A 21,697-nucleotide genomic window follows, 5' to 3' on the forward strand; every position below is an offset into this window, starting at 1 on the left:
TGTCCCGAACAAAAACAGAAGAGAGGACTGTATAATTGCTTAACCCTATTAGCCCCAGGGGGGTAGAATCTACCACGCTGGAGTTCTTTTGTTTATATCTCGGAGAAAAAATTTTTAGACGACTTGAAACTTTCTGACTTTTAATAAAATCTTATTAAGAGTACTTTTACAAAATTTTAGGGTCATAGGTTGTCCATATCAGGTTTTATGACTTTATTGTGAAACATGACATAAAACCCAGCTAAAATCCTTAAAACTCAAAATTTTAAAGTGCTGATAACTTCTAAACTATTTATTCAATCATTTTCAAATTTTGACACGTGATAGACATTGATAATACAAATTTAAAAAATCTAAAGAAAATTTTTGAAAATGATGACGTCATTATTTATGACGTCATCAAATTTTGAAAATTTTACTCATCTTCAGCATAGATTTTAAGAAAAAACTTTCATGGACATTGCAAAACCGGCAAATATGTTAAGAAACAGTCCTTTACCTTTCACAATCTTCAAACAGAATCGAAATATCTTTATTCGTTCGACTGTAATAGACTCCCGGGGGGGGGGGTATTAGGGCAAATTTCGAGTCCCACGTAGGGTCCATTTTTCAAACCTCAGCGGAGCACCCCCGTCGGTCGACAAGGGTAGTACCCCCCCCCCGGGCTACTACTGTGGTTCTTCTTATATATCACGTGGTATACTAGTGACGTTGAGTGTTTTAATAGGCACCTATTGCCAGAAAAGCACTTCAGATTTGAACTTACCTAATGTTTTCCCAAAGGGGCATTCCCGTGAAGCTCTTAGTATGTTAATCTTCATAAAATTCCGCTTCTCACGGTACAATGCAAAGATGAATTATTTTTCAAGGTTCAACTCTGTTTTGTCATATTTCTGCCAGACAATAGTTACTCAACTGCTTCGTTCGTTTTATATCCCAACTGACTACAAGATTCTCACCGGGCTACTGGGACAGGGTTGAAAAGATCCATATGATTGTTAAGTCGGCTCAGCAAAAACATCATTTAATGGAACTAATAATGAAACTTAACAACATCTTTAATTTGGATATTAATCTATGCATTCTTACGTAAGTAAATAAAATCGTCAATAAAAATGAGAAAAAAAATAAAAAATGTACAGCACAAACATTACTTTTTTTTAAAGCATATGGTAAGAATATAGAGGCCTTTTCATAGGAACCATCAGTCCGTCATATTCGTTTAACGTCTGGTCAGTTACTCTCACTTTTAGTAGCTTTCAAGCTAACTTTTAAACCAAGGCAATCAATTTTAGGAAGAGCTTTTGAAATTGTTCGAGTTACGAGATTTATTTTACGAGGGTTAAACGAAGATTCTGAATTATTTAAAACATTTTAAATATTAACGATAGGTTCCGAATATCCTGTGGTGTGTTATGATGATATAGGGTGCATACATACAGTCATCAGGTAGCAATCTTTTCTTATAAGAACAAATTTATAAAAACCTCAAATATAACTCAGGTGGAAAAGTGTCAGTCAAAGTGTCAATTAGTATAAACAGGAGATCCTCATCAAATATTTACTGGTTCTTGTTGTTATCGACGGTGTTATGTATATCGATTATATTGAAACGAGATGGAGTTTTTACAAGCTCCTATTAGATTTGGTTTTTTTTACTTTTTCTAAAGAACGCATCATTTTTATTACTTCGAATGACCAATTATCAAAGTATCTTGTAAAAACTCCATCTCATCTGATTAATAGTTCTCGATTCAAGACAACTTGGTCGATTATCAGACCAAAATATTAAAAACCAGAATATACAGGTGAATGTTTATCAAAGAAAGAGCTACAATCAAGGACAAAATACTTGGCACAAAAGGGAAATTCACCGGGGTGTTTTGAAACCACAATCGATTTGTAGGATCTGAGGATCCAAAAGTTCAAAAATGGCCCAGTAGGGCTTGAAATATAGCCTAGAAACCAATAAATCCCTCCCAGATCGAAATACTCGATGAAATCAAGTTGAAGGCCTAAAAATTGACATTCTCGCTCGAACTTCAATTTTCGAAAATTATAAATTAGCCAAAAGTGCCAATATATTATGACACTGATTGTAGCTCAGAAATCTGAAAACAATTTGTCTGATAATCTGTTCTGAGTCTCAAAGATTATGTTTTATTATCTCTAAAGGTTTTATTTTTAAATAAAGAGTGATATCGTTTGCTTACTCGTCAATTTTAATTTACAAGCTTTTTCACATTGGATTGACACGGATGTGGAGCAAGATTGGTTAGAAAGAGGAAAAGAAAAACAATTTTTGCTTATATCAGCATAATATAACAATAGGTGTAGACACTGTCCTGATATGGAATATTATAAAAATAAAACCTTTAAACAACTCAACCTTTCCCGAACGAAAGTTCACATCCCTTATCTGTTCTAGAACTAGTAAAAATAAAATGTGATGTTGTAAAATAAAATGATATATGAAGATAAATTGAAACTGATCGAAAGGGGTTATAAATTAAAAAAATAAAAGCCATATAGGATGCGAATAAGATTTTAAAATGGTATTTTAATGCTTCAATTTAATAAAAAATGTGTGTGCCAATAATATTTACCCTGTTCTGTTCTGTTCTGTTTGTCATTCCAATTGCAATAATGTGTTTCATTTAAAAATATAATATCTCTAAAATGTGGGAATCTCTCTGTTAGCAAGATTGAGGACCAGCCAATCACTGGATATAATATCCTCAGGTAGAACCATTTTCTTTTCTCGCAAAACGTCTTCAAGTTTTTGTACCATCACAACTTTGTTTTCATTTTCGAACTCGTAAAGCTCCGCATCTGTTGTGGCATCTATCAGCTGTGGTGTAGATTCAGAATCGATAATTTCTTCCCTGCTCGAACCAGCCCCACTTTCAGTGGACTCAGTTGGTTTTTCAGGAGAATTCTGTTCAATGTTGTTCTCAACAGGTTCTTCAGCCGGTGTTTCCACTTGAACAGTAACCTCATCAGGTGCACTTTCAGGTTCTTCTTTCGTTTCTTCGACTGTGATCGTTGGTTGTAGTTCAATCGATTCATTCTAAAAATGAGACAAACAAATATACCTGTTTAAAATCAGTTTATCTATTCATGATTCTGTTTGGTTATTCTGCAAAAACAATCCACAGCTCCATTAAAAACGCACACAATTCACGCCAATTCTTATACTCAACATTTTGGACTCTCTTTGGACTTTAAACTTTCTGGTCATTAAAATGTTACATTCAAATGAAGACATTGCAGTGTCATATCGAAAAATTACGTTACGTCGCGCGCTATCTTTTGTTTTGCTGATTGGTTGAACAACTGCAATCTTTATGCAAGCTCAGCGTTTTTAAAGCAGCGATTCAAAACTCGATAAAACATAATGTAAACCTGGCTTTTAGAAGATCACATAAAAAGAAATCAATGGACGTCTGAAGATTGCTGTAATAAACCTTTTCATAAATTACATCATGAACATCACTTGCCTCATATTCAAACAATTACCATGGTGAATATGTCCCTTGAGACATTAAATAATTTTTTTAATGGATAGAAAGTAGTTTCAATAAAATCCACATGGAGTTAATCACCTTGGTTATAATTTATGAAAAGGTCTATTAGAAAATAGGAAAATATGGCAACAATAGTGAGAAAAAAGTAAAATAAGTTCATAGCACTTTCCAATAATGATAAATTATCAAAGATAAGCTAATTTCGTTAGTAAGCATAAAACGAAACCCTCTAATAGATTCTGGTCTGTAAAATTTCAGTAAATCAGGTGACAAACATCAGACAATAAAATTTTAATTTGCATTATCATTATAAATTACTAGTATAAATAATGAACGAACGAACGAACGAACGAACGAACGAACGAACGAACGAACGAACGAACGAACGAACGAACGAACGAACGAACGAACGAACGAACGAACGAACGAACGAACGAACGAACGACTTATTTATGGAGATTTCCAAGGGACCTTCTGGAAGAGATGAAAGATCCTAGCATACTGGAAAATCAGGAAAGTTAAAGGATAAATTTTTTGAGATATACGCAAGCAGTTATTATTTCTCCATTACCTTTCAAGTCTCCCTTGATTAGTGAACTACAGTACTAGATTCAAGTAGAAGTCAACGGAAAATAAGTATATGCAGTTACCTCTTTTTGCTCATCTTTGGATTGTGCAACCACTGGAGAAGGAGTTATTGATACAGAAGCCGACGCTTTGGGTGATTCTTCAGCTTTGGGTTCAACGTTGTTTAACAAACCGCTCATTCTCCAATCATCCATCCCTGGGTTAAGCACCAGACTGGTAGAGTCCACGTTGCTTGTTGAAGCTGTCAAATTGTTTTTCTTTTGCTTTTTCATGGATCGCGACTTGTAAAGTGGAATCTTACTTTTGGGTTCTCTATCAAAGGTACTCATGGATTGGGTACGTTGGACACCTCTCTCCTGAGGCTCACTCATCTCGTTCAACTTGATATCGTTTGATGATGTATTGACATTGTGTAAACTAGCAGACATTTTCTTCCTTAAAAAGGAAAAACGTTTCTTTTTGACTGGTGCAGTAGTTGATGCATCAGCTTCGTTAAAAGAGTCTTTGTTATCCTCATTTATTGATTCATCCTGTACTTGAACAACTTCAACTTGAATTTCATCTCCTCCACTATGTTCGTTGTTTTGATTTTGAGAAGTCTCAACAACTTTGTTTTCGTCAAGATTAACATCGACTTTTATCTCAGGGATAGGTTCAATATCCTTGTTTTCATTGTCTTGAAGACTGTTTGATTGATCAACAACCTCACTGTTTTGTTTGTTGGGTTTTTGTTTATTTTGACCCTTATTTTTCTTCTTCTTTCCCTTATTTTTTGGCATTTTAAATATCTAAAAAAGGAAATGAAATTTAACGTGAGCACTAAAAATTGAGCACTGCTGGAGGAGTCAACCAGATTCGTCAATGATTCTAACTCTATTAGGCTGTATATTCTAACTCTTTTTTCCTGAATGTTAAAATGTCTTAACAGGGTGATTTGCAAAAGTTTATACTGGCAAAAAATTTCAAAAAGTTTGAAAGTCTGACATTATTAATTGGATGAGAGTGTGAATTCTGATTGGATAAAAACCTGAAAAGAAAACAATAGTACTGTATGTAAGTATTTGGCCTATTAAAACTAAGTAAGGATTTCCAGGGTTTTTTATTTATTTTGTATTACGATAATTTACAAAGCACCAAGGAAAAAACCCAACATAGAGAAGGTGTATTTTGTAATGCAGAATATGATGGTTTGAATCTTTTCTCAATGCCCCGTAACTATGCATGGGGTGCCCGTTGCTAAGACCTTATGTTAAAAACGAAACCAATTTCGGCATAAATTCCTAAAAAATAGCAATTTCACAGTAAGTTCGAAACGCAGGTCACAGGTCAACATGTCACAGGTCATTGACACAAGTCAGCTTTAGTTACTGTAAAATACAAGAGAAAATAAAAACACTTGTTATTGTCAAATCAAATCAACTGAATCAATTTAATTCAATTCAAATACACACTCAGATTTTGTCTACGTTTGGACTTTCTCTTTTGTTTCTTTGTTTGCATTGTGCCTTGCCTTGAATGAACTTTAGGTTAGCCTTGGTAAGGGGACATCTTTGACTTAGACATATTTTTCAGATATCATTTTGAACTTTTGGACTTAGATATTTTTCATGAATTCAGACTTATGTATTTTCTTAGCTTAATTTAGACTCAACTTATACATAGACTTAGATTTCCTTCATACTCTTTCAATTTTATTTATTTTCCAGTTATTTATAAACTCCTTTGTATCATTTCAGTTTGAACCCCTTCTTGTTCAATTAAAGACCTTATCAGAGTTTTTGATTTTTCTAAAAAGCAATGCATTGTGGGATTGTTTTGAGTGCATTACAATAGAAATATCTTAGGAATTCCTCGAGAGAGCTACTGAATGGACCTACCTGATGATGAAAGTTAGATAGCAATAAGGAGAAGAATGAAAACAATCAGTCAGAAGATACAGCATCTAGCGAAAATGCATATTTCATCATTGATTGTTGATGGGGGGAGTAGGGAAAATAGATTTTTAAATAGTTCCGGCTTCAAAAATCAATTTTATTGAAAATTGAAAAATGCTTGATGGTGGGCATTGCTATTGATAATGTTTTTGAATGAAAAAACAACCAATTATTGAGGGAAAAGTCCAATGAAAATCCAGAAAAACAGCAATTTCCGGCATTTTCGGCCGGGAAATTTTTTTTCTCAAAAATCGGACTCAGCCATGTTTTGGGCATTGTTAATACGCAGCTTTGCGCAAAAAATCAGAAAAAACTAATGATAAAATCTTGAGAAAATGCCAAAAAACCAGTTTTCCCGGCATATTTCCAGAATTTTTGGCCGGAAAATTTTTTTTTTTTAAATTGGGCTCCGTCACATTTTGGGCATTGCCATTTTGTTTGTGCCAAAAATCAGAAAAGACTAATGAGCCAATCCTGAGATAGATCCGAGGTAGGTCCAATAAATAAGATATTCATTACTTTCACCTGATCAAAGAGTTTGAGTAATTTAAGCTCAGCAAACAGGGGAGTGGCAGAAGTTCTTGGCTCACTAAAGGTCATGAGTCTTAGTGCAGTGTTTTGAAGAGTCCCCAGAGTTGACTAGCAAACGGAACCAGACCATTTTATAGAAATTGTTCGTCTGATGAAGGAAGAAATCATGGAGACCCTGAGAAAAAAGATTTCCTCCATGGAGAATCATCTTCAACACCTTCAACAGACACTACCCACTCAAACATCCCAATTTCTGATGTCAACTGTACCAATGGCCAGGCCACACTTTCCGATCCCTCAACAAACGATTCAATTTCAATGATTAATAACTTTGCTTTTTTTAATGTACAGGGACTCTGCCCACAAACTGTACCAAGCAAAGTTCCTTTTATAAAAAGTATTAACATAAAAAAATTTGCTGCTATTTGGCCTGTCGGAAACATGGCTCAATAACCACAAAGATGCAGAGTTAGAAGTTGAAGGTTTCAACTTGTTCAAATGTAATTCGTCACGAAAGAAAAAATCAAGAGGAGGATTCACTGGAGGAGTCTGCTTTTACATATAAGAAGATATAGCTGCTTGAAATAATTTACTCTCACACCTCACCAAGTGTACAACTTCTATGTGTTCACTAAAACGCTGAAAACTTGGTAATCCTAGTGATGTACAGACAACCTAATGACAAGGGCAATGGGAATCCCTCAACAGCAAAAGATTTTCAAACACCACTGAAAGGTGTAAAACTTGCCCTTTCAGCCCTTGAACCTGTCAACCAAATTTGCCTGGACAAATGTGAAAGCCACATTCCAGCTCGAACAACCAAGGATACCAAGAAAAAGTCGAAAATTGATAGATATCGCCGTTCACTCACAAAAAGGAGAAGGAAAATCGCAAAACGACCAACAAATTGCACATCACAATTAAAGAAAGGCAAAATAACAAAGGAACTTTTTCAAATAGAAAAGGACCTGCAAAAGTCTTTCAATGATTTCAAGCGCTACATGGAAACTAAAGCAATAAACTCAATAAATAAAAATTCGAAGTATTTCTTCTCATATGCAAAAAAGAAATCAAAGATAAAGACAAAAATTGGCCCTCTCATGAATGAGAATGGTAAACTGACACAAAGGAATAAAGAAATGGCTGAAATCCTATCAAAGCAATATGTCTTCAGTGTTCCAAAACCAGATAATACAACACAACGCCAAGATAATGAAATCAATGTAAACAACATCCCAGACCTCCAAGTCACAGAGAATGATCTTGTCAAAGCAATAAAGGAGTTATCTCAATGTGCAGCTCCTGGTCCTGACGGCCTTCCTGCAATTCTCTTAAAACAATGTAAAGAAGAATTATCCACTCCTCTTTCCATCCTTTGGAGGAAAAGCCTTGACAAAGGAATAGTCCCAGACGAACTGAAACAAAGCACAATTACACCAATCCACAAAGGAGGTAGCAGATCACTGGCAGTAAACTACAGATGTAACGCTTACATCACATGTCATAAAAATATTTGAAAAAGTACTTAGATCACATATAGAACAACATATGGATGTAAATAATCTGGTTCAATCCAAGCCAGCATGGCTTCAGAAGTGGACGCTCATGTCTAAGTCAATTGCTTGAACAATATGACTTGATATTGAATATACTTGATGAAGAAGCAAATGCAGATGTTGTCTACCTAGATTTCTCGAAAGCCTTCAATAAAGTTGACCATGCAATTGTCCTACACAAGATAAAGCAACTAAGAATTGATGGAAAAATACTACAGGTCCGAACTTGTCTTCCGACAAAAACTTAAATCAGTTAGGTCATTTTTGGCAATTTATTTTACCAGGTTATCCAGCGAGATGGATCTCACTGGGTCACTGATACAGGAAGTGAAAGACGAACGCAATGAAGTAGTTTCATATCAAAATCCTTTTAATTTATTTGTCGTCTTTTATTAATGGGAGCACTGGTTGGACCAATTCTGGAAGACATTCTTGGATAGTCAGTCAGCCCATTGATGGAGTTCATAAGTTGAAAACTTGACTAAACACGGCAATAAAATTGTCCGGTCATCGTCAAAGCGCTTTGAATTAAACAACCACAACTGTATCCAGAGCTTATATACCAGGTGACCCACGAAAAAGTTCAGACGTTTCTCGACGTCTTGAGGCCGAACAAATGTCCCAAAGTGCTTGGAGTTTAGATATTTAGAAAGTAGATATCCTAACTTAAAATTTGAGCTATCACTTTTTAAATTTGACCAATTTGTTCTCTACTTATGAGCTTTTACAGTCAAAATTCACTTTTCGGAAAGTGTAAAAAACACGTAATAAAGGGGTATCAAATTTGGTATTTTTAGACGTTTTTGATATACAGTTTTTGAAAAAAATCTGAAAAATCTACAAAAGCGCCAATTTTTATAAAAACTAGTCTTGTTTTAAACAAAAATTACTTTTAAAGGTGTTTTTATTAATAATTAATGTCATAAAACTCGTTAAATAAGTCAATTTGTAAGTGATTTTCTAATTGATTGCATAAATTTAATACCTCTTTTTTACGTGTTTTTAACACTACTACCCACCCCAGAAGTACACCATACTACATGGAAAAATCCTAAAACCACCCCATACCCCTATTTACTACCGGGTAGTACCTGAAAAAAAAAAACCAACCCATACCCCCCATTTACTACCGGGTAGTACCTGAAAAAAAAAAACCAACCCATACCCCCCATTTACTACCGGGTACTACCAGGAAAAAATCGGGAAATCTTTCCATAAATCCGGAAAATAGAGAAACTCTTTTTCATGAAAATCGGAAAATTGGGTAAACATTTTTCAGAAAATCGGGAAATCGGGAAAACTTTTTTCCAAAAATCAGAAAAACATGAAATTTTTTCTCAAAAATCCAAAATGCGTGAGAAATCAAACTTTTCAAAAATTGCGTGAGACCATGTAAAAACGTGCGAGTCTCACACCCAATACGTGAGAGTTGGCACCTCTAATGTTCGAATTAGAATGTTCAAATGTTTACATTGACTCGATAAACCTTCATTTCAGTGGGATCTGGTAGGATTTCAATTCATTCCAAGAAGTTTGGAAGAATGATTTTGGACAAACTTAGCTTGATCAATTTATAATAGAACAACTTTATATTTCTATTTTAGCAGATAATTTCTGAACCTTTCAGTTACATCAAGATGCCAAAAACATTTTGTTCAACCACCTTCACTTCAAGATAGGCCACCATAGAATGAAATTCCTTTTATAGGATGAACCATATTCATGTGGCCATCAGCCTTGCACTCCATCGCAGAGGCTAATCAATTTTAATGACTTTTTTGACTAATGACCAAGTTAAAAATTTTCAATTTTTTTATATTTGAGTATTAAAAAGGCATGCATTCAAATAGTAAAGGTTTAAAATTTTTCTCTGGGCTAGTTAGTAAAATATCTCAAATAGGTTCTGTGATGGCAGTGAAGTCAAGTTTGAAGATATTCTTTATTAGAAAAACAGTTAAAAGCAGTCAAAACGCAATTTACCTTACCTCCTCAGTTTGTCTTTGTTATGCTAAAATATAACAAACCTTTGTCATGCTGTCTAATTACAAAAACCTCCAATCACTACTTCTCCGCCATCTTGTTTCACTTTAAATGCCGTGTTTTAAAATTCCTTAGCTACATTATATGTACGGAAAAGGTTTTCTCCAGGTTTTTTCAATCCCGGGATTAAACTTCAAGGGCGGTTCCGCCTGCTTATTTTTCTTTCGGCGTTGAGCCCTGGGGATACTTAACAATAAAAGAGATTTTAAGATTAATGTTGAAAGGCATATTTTTTCGATAAATTTAGGCAATACTCAACAAAAAATAAGGTGGTTTTAAACAAATCTTTGACAAATTGGCGTTTCTTTCTGTTCTATAATATATGCAAATCACGTCGAAAAAATAATTTAATTTCCGCCTTTACTTTCACTTTCGCTTTCGTGTTACGCGATTCCAATTGGATGAATACCACTCGCTAACAAATTCTGATTGGCTGTAAGTCTTTAGCTTTGGGATTCTGATTGGATCATTTCCCGCGTCACGGTTGAATTTTGATTGGTTGAAAGTTTCTGAGCGTGAATTCTGATTCATTGGATGAATACCTGAAAAGTAAAAAATAGTATGTAAGTATTTTGCTTATCAACACCTAAAGAATTCCAGGGGGTTTTATTTACTTTGCATGACGATAATTAAGCCTACAAAACACCGAGAAAAAAAACCAACATAGAACAGGTGTATTTTGTAATGTAGAATATGATAGCGTGAATCTTTTTTAAATTCTATGTCAGGATTTTTTCTCAATGCCCCGTAACTATGCCCGGGGTACTCGATGCTAAGACCTTATGTTTAAAACAAAAGCGATTACCTCAAACCAGACGGTACTAATCGAATGTTCCGAACGTTCGATTGTAATCGATAATAATCGAATATAATTGAACGTCATCGAATGATGACTTATAGATTACACCGAAATTTTGAAATAATCGATACTCACCAGCCTCAGAATATCTGCATCTTCTTCGATTACCGTTCGATGAATGTTCGATGACCCTTCGAATACTCTTCGATTAATTCGATTATTCTTCGATTAATTCGATTACTATCGGTTTGTAAGATTTATTAGATTACTTCGATTACCATTCGATTACCATTCGATTGATTACTTCGACTAGTCATCGAAGGCTTCGATCTCTTTATTCCCTCGTTTATTTCAACAGCAAATTTTAATCGAACCAGGCCGTACATTGTATTGGGCACACGGGAGAGCCTGGGTAGGGCGAAATCATACTCTAATAGCCCACCTGGCACACAACGTTGTTTCAACGTTTATCTAACGTCCACAATGTCCATATATAACGTTAGATGGACGTTAAAACAACATTGTGTGCCTGCTGGGAACGGATCATTCTGCGCACACCCGTGCTCTGCTCTGCGAATGTGGCAATCTGATCTGGTTGACCGCGTTAATTTTGCGTTGAAAGGAAGGCGTAAAAATTACACGGAAGTTAAACAGAAGATTGACAAAGTATAAAGATTTCCTGAGAATCGACCCATGCACTTTTCCACGTTCTCTAGTGAAGCACCTTTGCGCTACTCTTACTTTGCAACGTGATTGCCATTCTGAGCGACGACTCGAACCTGATGATAGTTTTGATCCTAGAGTTTTTCAACTTGATTCTTTCATTTTCTTTGAATCTTTTCTATTCGCTAAAAATCAAAAGTCTTAAGTTAAAGGATAGGAAATCTTTCCGATGTCGTGAGCGTCTCAAATTGACTCTCTCTGAAAATTAACATCAGACGATAGGCTAAGGAATTTTTATTTTAGCCTCGTTCTTGTGTATCCCAAGCTTTTTTAAGTGACTTGCTGATACTAGATAATATCTACCCTCTACTAAACTCTTCTTTGTTATGAAAAAGAATTTTTGGCATTAGGAGTGAATAGTACAGGCTAGAGAACATAATGTTGGCTGATACGAGATGGAAACTTGGGAACAATACCACATAAAAAATCGGTCTTAAAGTTAAATCAAAATATAGGATCATTGAAACCTGACACTTTGTTTTTAAAATTTAGGTTTGTTTTGGTCGGAAAATTTACTTGGCATATAGAAAAAGAATTAGTGAGGTTAAGTATCGATAGAGATAAATGACCATGACGGACAAACTTTCTCGAGCCTTTGTTCACGCTACGGAACTATTCTACAAGCTAAACGGAAAGCAAGCTAGACTTACGTCGCTTGGTATATCCGTTATGCTTCTTGTAAGAAAAATCAAGCGGAAAGGAAATGGGTTCTATTTTTAGAAACAAAGTCGATTTCTTTGCTTAGTAAGTCTGCCTTGCTTTCATTGACTTTACACAGTTTATGTATGTGTGTTTTTCTGCGACAGAGACGGTGAAGTTCTAATTTGTCTACATCCTGACTTAACTGAGGACGACGCTGAATCAGTACTTTTATCGTCCCGAATTTTGCGGGTCAAAACTGTGGGTTATTCTAAATCACTTCAGCCACTTTACATTCCACAAAAGTGCAAAGGCAACTCGCTAAAAGCTCCGAAGGGGTAAGACCTTAAACTCTTGGATTGGAAATGAAGCAACTTATTTCCCGCCCGAAAGGCGTGATTTTGAATAATATGTTGCGCGAAAACAAAGAAAGTGTTAGATTCAATCCATCATTTAAATGCCCCTCAAATCTTAAGGCTTAGTGCCATTCAAATTTTACAGACCAGGATTTTTGCCAAAAACCCTGAAAAGTAGTTTCCACGAAAAATTAGTATCCCGCGAAAAAGTTATTTCCCTTATGGAATGGTTGATTACCGTCGTTTCGTGTAAGATTGAAAATAATTTTCTTTTAAAGGTACGGAAGTCTTGTGTTTAATTCCGAAACAAACGTACTTACCTATTATAAGTTCAACAATACAGTAGTTCCATTACAATCTAAAATCCAAAAATTCGGATAGCTGCGGTAAAGCCCCGTTTTTACAATTTTGGCGCTTTTGATTGTTAAGGAAACTATTGGATTGTACTTCGAAAAATTACCGTACTTACGTTACCACTTACGGTAATTTTTCGAAGCTCGTTTTTTAACTACCTGGAGTTCTGGTCTTTATCCGGTAGATAAATCCGGTGTCACAGGAATCTTCTTCTTAGTGCGGGAAACTGAAAGGAAATATGTAAAACAACGGTATACCGTATTACTTCGAATAAACGCCCCTTCAAATAAACGCCCCTCCTAAATCGAAAAAGTTAAATAAACGCCCCGGGTGTTTGTTCAAAGTAATACAATACAGTTGAATGTAGCATAGCGGAATGATAGGGTAGTCAAAGAAGATAATCGAATAATTTGCGATAATCAAAGTCATCAAAGGGTTATCGAACGTCATTGAAGGGTTATCGAAGTCATCAAAGGGCAGTATAGACCTAACTCTTCATACAAAAATTACGGGAAACGCATATTTGGACTTTTTACCCTTATGCTGCACTCAAGCACTTAAGCCAAAGTCCCGCAAAGGCGGGACAAAATTCAGTTTTTTGAAGTTTGCAAAAAAACGCCACATAGAAGATCTATCAAATTCAATATGTGAATAGAGCAGTAAAAAATACAACTTTTCTATTTTTCCTTTTTTTTGCAAAAGTTCTAGGAATGAAAATAAAGGGATAATGAAAATTGAATACTATCCATTGATGATCCGCGGCACTATCGTAAAGCTAGAATCGCTTCGCGTACTCTTCGCTTGAGAAAATGATTGACAGATTTTATTATTATTAATTAATTTATTTGGTAAAGAAGGTCAATACAAACTAGCAGACAGTGAAAAACCACTGATGTGGACCTACTATAAATCTAAGATAAAATATACTATTATTATTGTTTAAATAAGTTAAAATATAAAATGATTTAGAACATTAGAGGCCGAGACCAAAATCTTAGTGTCCTCAAAATTTTGAAAAATTTAATTTATTGAGATTTAAGTATTAACTTAGATTTTGTTAGGATGCATGAATAGGTTGATAGAGACTAGAGAAATTTGTGAGAATTTTAAATGTAGGTTTGACTGCAGGATCCATTCTATGTAGTTTAAAATAAAAATAAAAAAATTCTATGTATATAATGTATAAGATATATAAACTGAGATAAAATATTAATAGTATAGATAATTTTCCGGGTCACGAGCCCTGGATGTCGAATTGTAGCCAAAGTTAATTTTGGGTATAACTTTTGATTCAAGTAATGCCTTTTTGAAAGTGGCTAAAGATTTTTTCTCTCTAACACATAGGGGAAGGAGGTTCCACGATGTTGAAGCTCTGTAGGCAAAAGAGCGTTTGTATCCGACATAGTTGAAAGCTGGTTGGTCGATTTTGCATTCGTTTCGTGTGCGTTTTGTTTTGGTTGATTTATTGATGAATTCTTTCAATAACGGTGAAGTCAAGTCGTTGTAGATTTTAAAAGTTTTGCATGTAAGATGTTTCTTATAGTAGAAAGCAAGAGGCTTCCACTTTGCTTGAGCGAGAACTTCACAGTCTTTTACTTTCTTCTTGATTCGTTCGATGAAACGAGCAGCTTTAATGTGGATCTTTTCTATATCGTCCAGTAGGTGATCAGCACAATTCCCCCAGATCAAGATACCATATATTACTGATGGTAAAATACCGCTATTATAGATTGTTCTAAGCGTATATTTATCAAGGGTGTTCATTTTGTAAAGGTTTTTAAGTTTGTTGCTAAAGGCATTACACACCATTTCCGTATGAGGGCCCCATGATAGTTTATTGTCAAGAATCACACCAAGACATTTAGTTTTGTCAGTTATTTTGATAGAATTGTTGTTGATCTTAACATCTGGTAGGGGACCAATGAACTTCTGTTTGCTTAATATCAATATTTGACATTTATCTGGATGGATTGTAAGACAGTTCTCTAACGAATAATTAGCAATTAGTTCAATTTGTTTTTGCAAGTTAATCATTACTTCGTCAACAGTGTCAGCTATCGAGTAAGTCTCAGAGTCATCTGCATATAGGTTGATTTCCTCATCTCCAACATCTGGCATGTCATTCACGTACATTGAGAAACATTGAGGTCCAAGTATCGATCCCTGAGGAACGCCGTATTCAACAGAGGATTTGGTCGATGCAACTCCATTCACTTTGGTGATTTGGGATCTTTCTTTGAGGTAGCTCATCATGAATTCGAGGAAATCCCCCGACACCCCACATGCAGAGAGTTTATTCAATAGCACTTCATGAGACACACTGTCAAAAGCCTTCTTAAAGTCAATCATAAGTATTCCTACAACCTTTTTGTCATCTAAGGCTTTATACCATGTTTCAGTCAAGTATAATAGTAGATCTTCAGTTGATCTAGCTGCTCTAAAACCCCATTGGTGTTCATTTAACAAATTAAATGTGACAAGATGATCATTTAGCTGAGAGCAGATAAATTTCTCAACTACTTTGCTTGGTATGCTGAGTAAAGAAACAGGTCTATAGTTTGAACAATCCCTTTTTGAGCCCTTTTTGAATACACATGAGACTCTAGCTATTTTCCAGTTGGTAGGAAATTTCCCAGTTTGAACACTTTGTTTCAAAACTTGAAACAGACCCGTAGTTGACGCTGATTCGTTAATTTTTAAATCTTCAGCAGTAATCATATCAAGCCCACACGCTTTTCCAATTTTGACAGCTTTAGTAAAGGATTTTTCAAATAATTCGAATTGAAGTTTGTCACCCGCGCAGGAGCTCGGGGAGCGTTCTCGGCTCAATCCTCGGACTGCGCTAAAAATTGTAGACTGAGCTATGATAGATCATTTCGATGGAAGTTGTTGGAATGTTTACAAGGCTCTTGACAGAAAATCGTTTGTTTTATTGTTAATGATGACAGTGCGGTTATTAATTTTGTTAGATCTGACAAATTGATGTTTGTAAGTGCACTTTATAGTTTTGATTCCCATAGAAGAATCATATTCTGGTTTTCATGTTATTAGATGCTGTTTTAGAGCTTTAGAGCTACACTGAAGGGTTATCAAAGTCATCGAAGGGTCATCAAAGTCATCGAAGGGTTATCGAAGTCATCGAAGGGTTATTGAAGTCATCGAAGGGTTATCGAACGTCATAGAAGGGTTATCATCGAACGTCATCGAAGGGTCATTGAAAAGTAATCGAACGGGTAATCGAATACTCACCCGATTTACTAAATTTCAGTGATCGAATGCATTCGATTTTTGTAATCGAACGCATTCGATTACATTTAATCGAATGTAATAATCGATAAGTAATCATTCGATTACTTCGATTATCTTCGATTACTTCCGTAATTGAAGCGTTCGATTAGTACCGTCTGGCTCAAATATTGATACTTGACTGTACTGGATGGAGTGCAAGGCTGAAAGCCACATGAATATGGTTCATCCTATAAAAGGAAGTTCATTCTATGGTGGCCTATCTTGCATTGAAGTGAAGGTGGTTGAACAAAATATTTTTGGCATATTGATGTAACTGCCTTTTTGTTTCCATACTGTTAACATCGATTTTGGACCCTACACCTCTATTTTGGTACAAGGTAGTAAAAATCAAAATCGATTTTGGACCCAACACCCCAACTATAGTACACAGGTAGTACATGAAATTTTTTTTCTCAAACACCCACCCCAGGATAGGAAACATGCCACCTTCTGGTACACTGACCCCCCCCCCCCTGATCATCCTGGTCTAAGTGATCAAAACAATTCAAACTGAGAATTAAATTTACCAAACTGTACCAGCACCAGAGGTCAATGGTCAAGAAAACGTGTGTTGCCAGGTGTGTTTTGAATGAGATTCCTTGCCGTGTTCTTGGGTTCTTGTAAAAGAATAAGATTGGTCTGTAAATTTAACATTTACCCATGATTTCAAAACAAAGATCGTTCCGAGGTTTACACAAAAACGGGATATCGGATTGTAAAAATAAAGAAAATCGGGATTCCCAAACAAACTAAGCAGTGACGGGAGCGGGAGCGGGAACGAAGCGGAACACCTGGTTCAATCTTTTGCTGAAGTTCTGTGGATTCCAAATTCTGTTCATGGTGCTGGTAAAGTATTTCAAGTTAAGATATTACGATATAAAGACAAGCCGTATATATATAAAAGTTGCGAAGCGATCCAGAGCCTCCTCGATTCGCAAGTTGCAAGCAAAAAATTTAAGACATACAAACACTGTATATTCAATGGCATTTGTGAAGTTTTACTTACTTTTCCGAATATCCTATCATTCGCAAAAATTTTATAGTCCCTCTCTATAAAAATGACATCTGTAGATTCTCTCATTGATGAAAAATGAAGCTTCAACCGTTCTATTTTTCATTTTCTAGAATAAATAGCAAAAAGTTTAAAGAAGCAACAAAATAAGAAAAGTAAGATGAAAACACAACAGTAACACATTCAGGGCATTTTGAATTTAAAAAAATAAAAAACAAACTGTACCCTTATAATCATAAAGGTTGGTGAGTCCAGTCAAAACACAGATTTGATCTGTAGCGTCACGCTTCACCTTCACAAATAATTTCATTATAAAAAAAAGTCATTTTGCATTATCATAATTAATAATGTTAAAAAAAGGAAAAAACTTTCAAAACAGGACAAAGTAATTTCATATGATCATAATTTCCAACAGATTGCAAGAAGGGAAAAAAATCTTATGGGAAACATTTTTGTAATCTGAAAGAATGCGCAAAGGGAAAAAAACGTATGTGGAAGAAAACTTCAAGTCGACAACAAAAGTTTCCCATACTGTCGGGTACCTAATACCGCAAGTTGGTCTAATATCGACAGGCCATAAAAAGGGTGTCGGAATTAGAGGAGGGGTGTTGACATTAGACCAAGTTACGGTAGCCGGGGGGTGGGGCTGCTAATTAATTTTTCCAAAATTTTCCAACCCCTCCCCCCTCGCATATTAAATTTTGAGATTTCTTCCAACCCCCTGCACCCTGCTTATTCCAAGCCCCCCTACTAACCGAGAGTATTAGACAAACGTGGAAGAAAATTTCCAAATTGACAGCTTTCCACATTTAAAGCACAATTATATACCGTGAGATGGGGTAACTTGCATCACTGGAGGCTAACATGCATAGCCCTCAAATAAATGACCTGGCACACTTTAACACAAAGTTAAATCATTGCCTTCTAGAGGTAGTTTGGTTATCTATTGTTTTTACATCGTTGGTCAGTGAAAGTTACCTTAAGGAAAGAAATTTTCGCGGGAACTTAATTTCGCGGTTGGTCAAATTGTTTTTTTCGCGGGAATTTAATTTTGCGGTTCATCGATTTCTAAAAAATTCGCGGGAATTAAATTTCGCGGTTCATCGGTATTAAAAAATTTTGCGGGAATTAAATTTCGCGGATCACTGAAATATTTGATTTTTTTTATTTGACTACACGTTGTTTTTTATAAGAAACACCTTTATAAGGAACCTGAGGCTGACATTTGACAGTGAATCTTATGAAAACTCACAAACTATACACGTATTTCAAAGAAATGTTGAAAATTATGAAAAATTTTGCAGTTCGCCTTTTTTGAAAAATTTTGCGGTAATTTAATTTCGAGGATTGGCGATTTCAGAAAATTTCGCGGGAGCTTAATTTCGCGGTTTATATTAGACATTTTTGAGCATCAAACTGTTGTAAGTGACTGTGATCATAATCCGGCCCACGACAAAAAGAAGGAATCAAATGGTATGTTTCAATCGGTGCATTTGACATAGCGATAAACAATTCCCTAATCATTAACTTTCCTGAGTTAACACAGTTAATGTCAAAATTATAAACAAAGTCACAAAACTTTCGACAGAATATATAATGCTTGAGTAACAGAATTAAAAAAGCAGACATTTTGGCCCAAATTTTTTAGCCCCTAGTGGAAAAAGTCTTGATTGTCACATTTTGACGAACACAATGAGAGAAATATAGAAATAGTGGATATTTAGGATTGTTCTGTTTTAGTCGGACATCAAATTTTTTATTTAAAAAAAGTGTGTGTTGATATTTCTTAATCAGATCAGATAGTTACAGACAGACAGACAGGATGCTGGGAAATTTAACTATTGTGTCAAGAAAAGTCTCTCTCAAGTGAAAAGAAAACTATGACTGTAAAAGGTGGAGTGCAATTTCCTTCCCACTGCTAAAAGTGAGGAAAAGTCAACAAATATATACTTCCCTGTTGGTGCACAAAGTTATGTGTTGTGTTTTGTTGAATCCAAAATGTTATGGTGGATGAAACTAATTATATGATTTTTCCAAATGATAATCGCCACAGCAGAGCAACAAATTCACTAAACTGGTAGCTAGTTGGTAGAGTTTTCCAAAAGCTTCCAGGTCGAGAAAATTCTTCCAGGAAATATTCTTAGAATAAAAAATTCACAAAATGGTTTCGATAAATAAAAATAAAAAGATCGAAACCATAACAAAGAAAATATCAACCAATCATTTGTCTGATAGTACGAAAGTATCAACCAATCAGCTGTCTCATAGGTGAAGGAAGAGATACAAGATATACGGAAACGACGAAATGTCTCTTTTGGAAAAAAACCCTAACTCGGACATTTTCGGTGCCGTGAAGATAAATTTTTTATTAACGAAACTATCTACCAAACTGAGATTGATACCTATATTTGGACAAGATACACAACCTTGAACGAAATACTTATCTACATTTAACAGATGGGAACTAAATCTTAATTTTCCTTCTGCGCTTCCCTGGTATATAGAGTTTAAAGGTACGCACACACTATAGCAAAACTGCTTCGCTCATGTATATTCGCTTCGCAATAAGGTTAACAATGGTCCCCTATATTTTTTCTCCATTTTTGTGATTCCTATTTATGCTATAGACCAGCAGCCTGTCCCCCCACTCCTCTCCTCTCTCGTTCTATATAGCTATACTATTAAAAATTATGCAATTTTTGATGACACCGCCAAACAAGGAGAACAAGATTCCTTTGTGAAACAAGGATAACAAAACTCACTGCAATATTATTGTTTATTGTTAACCGGTTACTTTTTCAAAGCTACACATAGCTGTCAACTCTCCCGCATTCCGTAAGTTGGTCTAATGTCGACATCCGTCTTCTAATTTCGACATCCTTCTTTATAGATAGGAATAATAAGAAGGTCAAAATCACTGATAGACTATAAGATTTTTCATCTCATCGCGCTAATCAAAGTCAATCAGCGATTCCGACCTTCCTCAGTTTCTATTGTTCCTATATCTCTAAACAGTCTGGGAAATCTTCTCAATTGCACGCTTAGGCCGATGAAATTTATATATGAGTTTACCGTCGGCCGCCCGCATCTCTAAAAAGCACCCGCATGAAAATTTCATTATTTTCAAAATTCATAAATTTTTCATTATTTCCATATTTCTTTACAACTACAACCTCTATCTTTGTTAAAATCGTCTCTACGCATCGCATGTTTACACGGGTAAACAAAGAAGATTTATTACAGAAAATGCTGCCGCCCTCAATCCTACAACTGCAGTGGGCGTCCCGCCCATATATCTGCCAAACCGCCCTGATCGCCATTTTAGTTTTTTGCAAAATCTAGCGCCACTGTAGCAATCGATCACGACCCTCGACATGGCCCGAGAATTCTCGGGCCAAAACTTTTATTGGAATTCGCGTAAAGCCCGAGTATGGCCCGAGCTGGCCCGAGAATTCGGGCCGTGTTCGGGCCACACGCGGGCCACGCACGGGCCACACGCGGGCCAATTTTTGAAAACATGATTTAAACAGGCGTGTAATTTCAGGACTGAATTTTTTAAACATTTTCTTTGAGAAAATACTTGGTTTCTCTTAATTATATTAAATATATGAATGTTCATGTTGTAAATTCATATATATATTAAATGTCTTATTTGGTATGAAAACATAGTTATAAATATACTTAGGGTGGAAATATTTGCTAGTAAACTGGTCCTGGTTTTAAACTGAAGCGGGTCCACGGGAAGCTCGGAAAGTTTTTTTGAGCGATATAAACAAAACAGACAAATCTTATTTTGTACTATTTTGTTTGACTGGACATGCTGAATCAATTTAACATTTAACATGGCCCGAAGAGGCCCGAGAATTCTCGGGCCATGTCGAGGGTCGTAATCGATCTTTATTTTTCGTTCGCAAAAGATGCGAAGGGTTGAAGCGAAGCAAAATTTTTTATTTTGAGAGAGCATGATTGGCAGAAATGGTGGATAAGGTGCTGTTGGGAAAATAATGAATAATGAATAATCAAATCATGCCACATCTATTTTTGGGTAAGTTCACAACGGTAAACTCATATGTAAATTTCATCGGCCTTATCAAAGCGCGCAGTAAGAGCGCAATTGCACGGTTATCAAAAGGGCAGAATTTTTATACACGCTTATCGAAATTGTTCTGAAACGGGCGGTAAGCGTGAAGCAAGATTGACGGGTGACGGCTTTTGCGGTAAGCGTGCAATTGCACGCTTTAAAATTTCCTATATTTTTGACACGCAATTCCTTCCGAAAGCTCTGTTGAATTTCAAAAGCCTAGGCGCTCGCTAGGGCAGTTTTACTCAAAATTTATCGTAGAAGAAAAT

The 21,697-nt window shown here is 35.5% G+C and overlaps 1 protein-coding gene across 1 annotated transcript; it reads right to left on the minus strand.

Annotated features, from left to right (window-relative positions):
* Positions 1–1,057: 1,057 nt before the first annotated feature.
* LOC136805638 (glutamic acid-rich protein-like) lies at positions 1,058–4,903 on the minus strand. Its single transcript, XM_067062215.1, has 2 exons — positions 4,178–4,903; positions 1,058–3,070 (listed from the first exon to the last, which is right to left on the minus strand). Exons 1-2 carry the CDS (start codon positions 4,892–4,894, stop codon positions 2,675–2,677), a joined length of 1,113 nt encoding a protein of 370 aa, XP_066918316.1. The 5' UTR covers positions 4,895–4,903; the 3' UTR covers positions 1,058–2,674.
* Between the last annotated feature and the right edge of the window lie 16,794 nt (positions 4,904–21,697).

This window comes from Clytia hemisphaerica, unplaced genomic scaffold (assembly GCF_902728285.1).
Source record: "Clytia hemisphaerica strain Z4C2 unplaced genomic scaffold, Clytia hemisphaerica genome assembly, whole genome shotgun sequence".
Taxonomy (NCBI): domain Eukaryota; kingdom Metazoa; phylum Cnidaria; class Hydrozoa; order Leptothecata; family Clytiidae; genus Clytia; species Clytia hemisphaerica.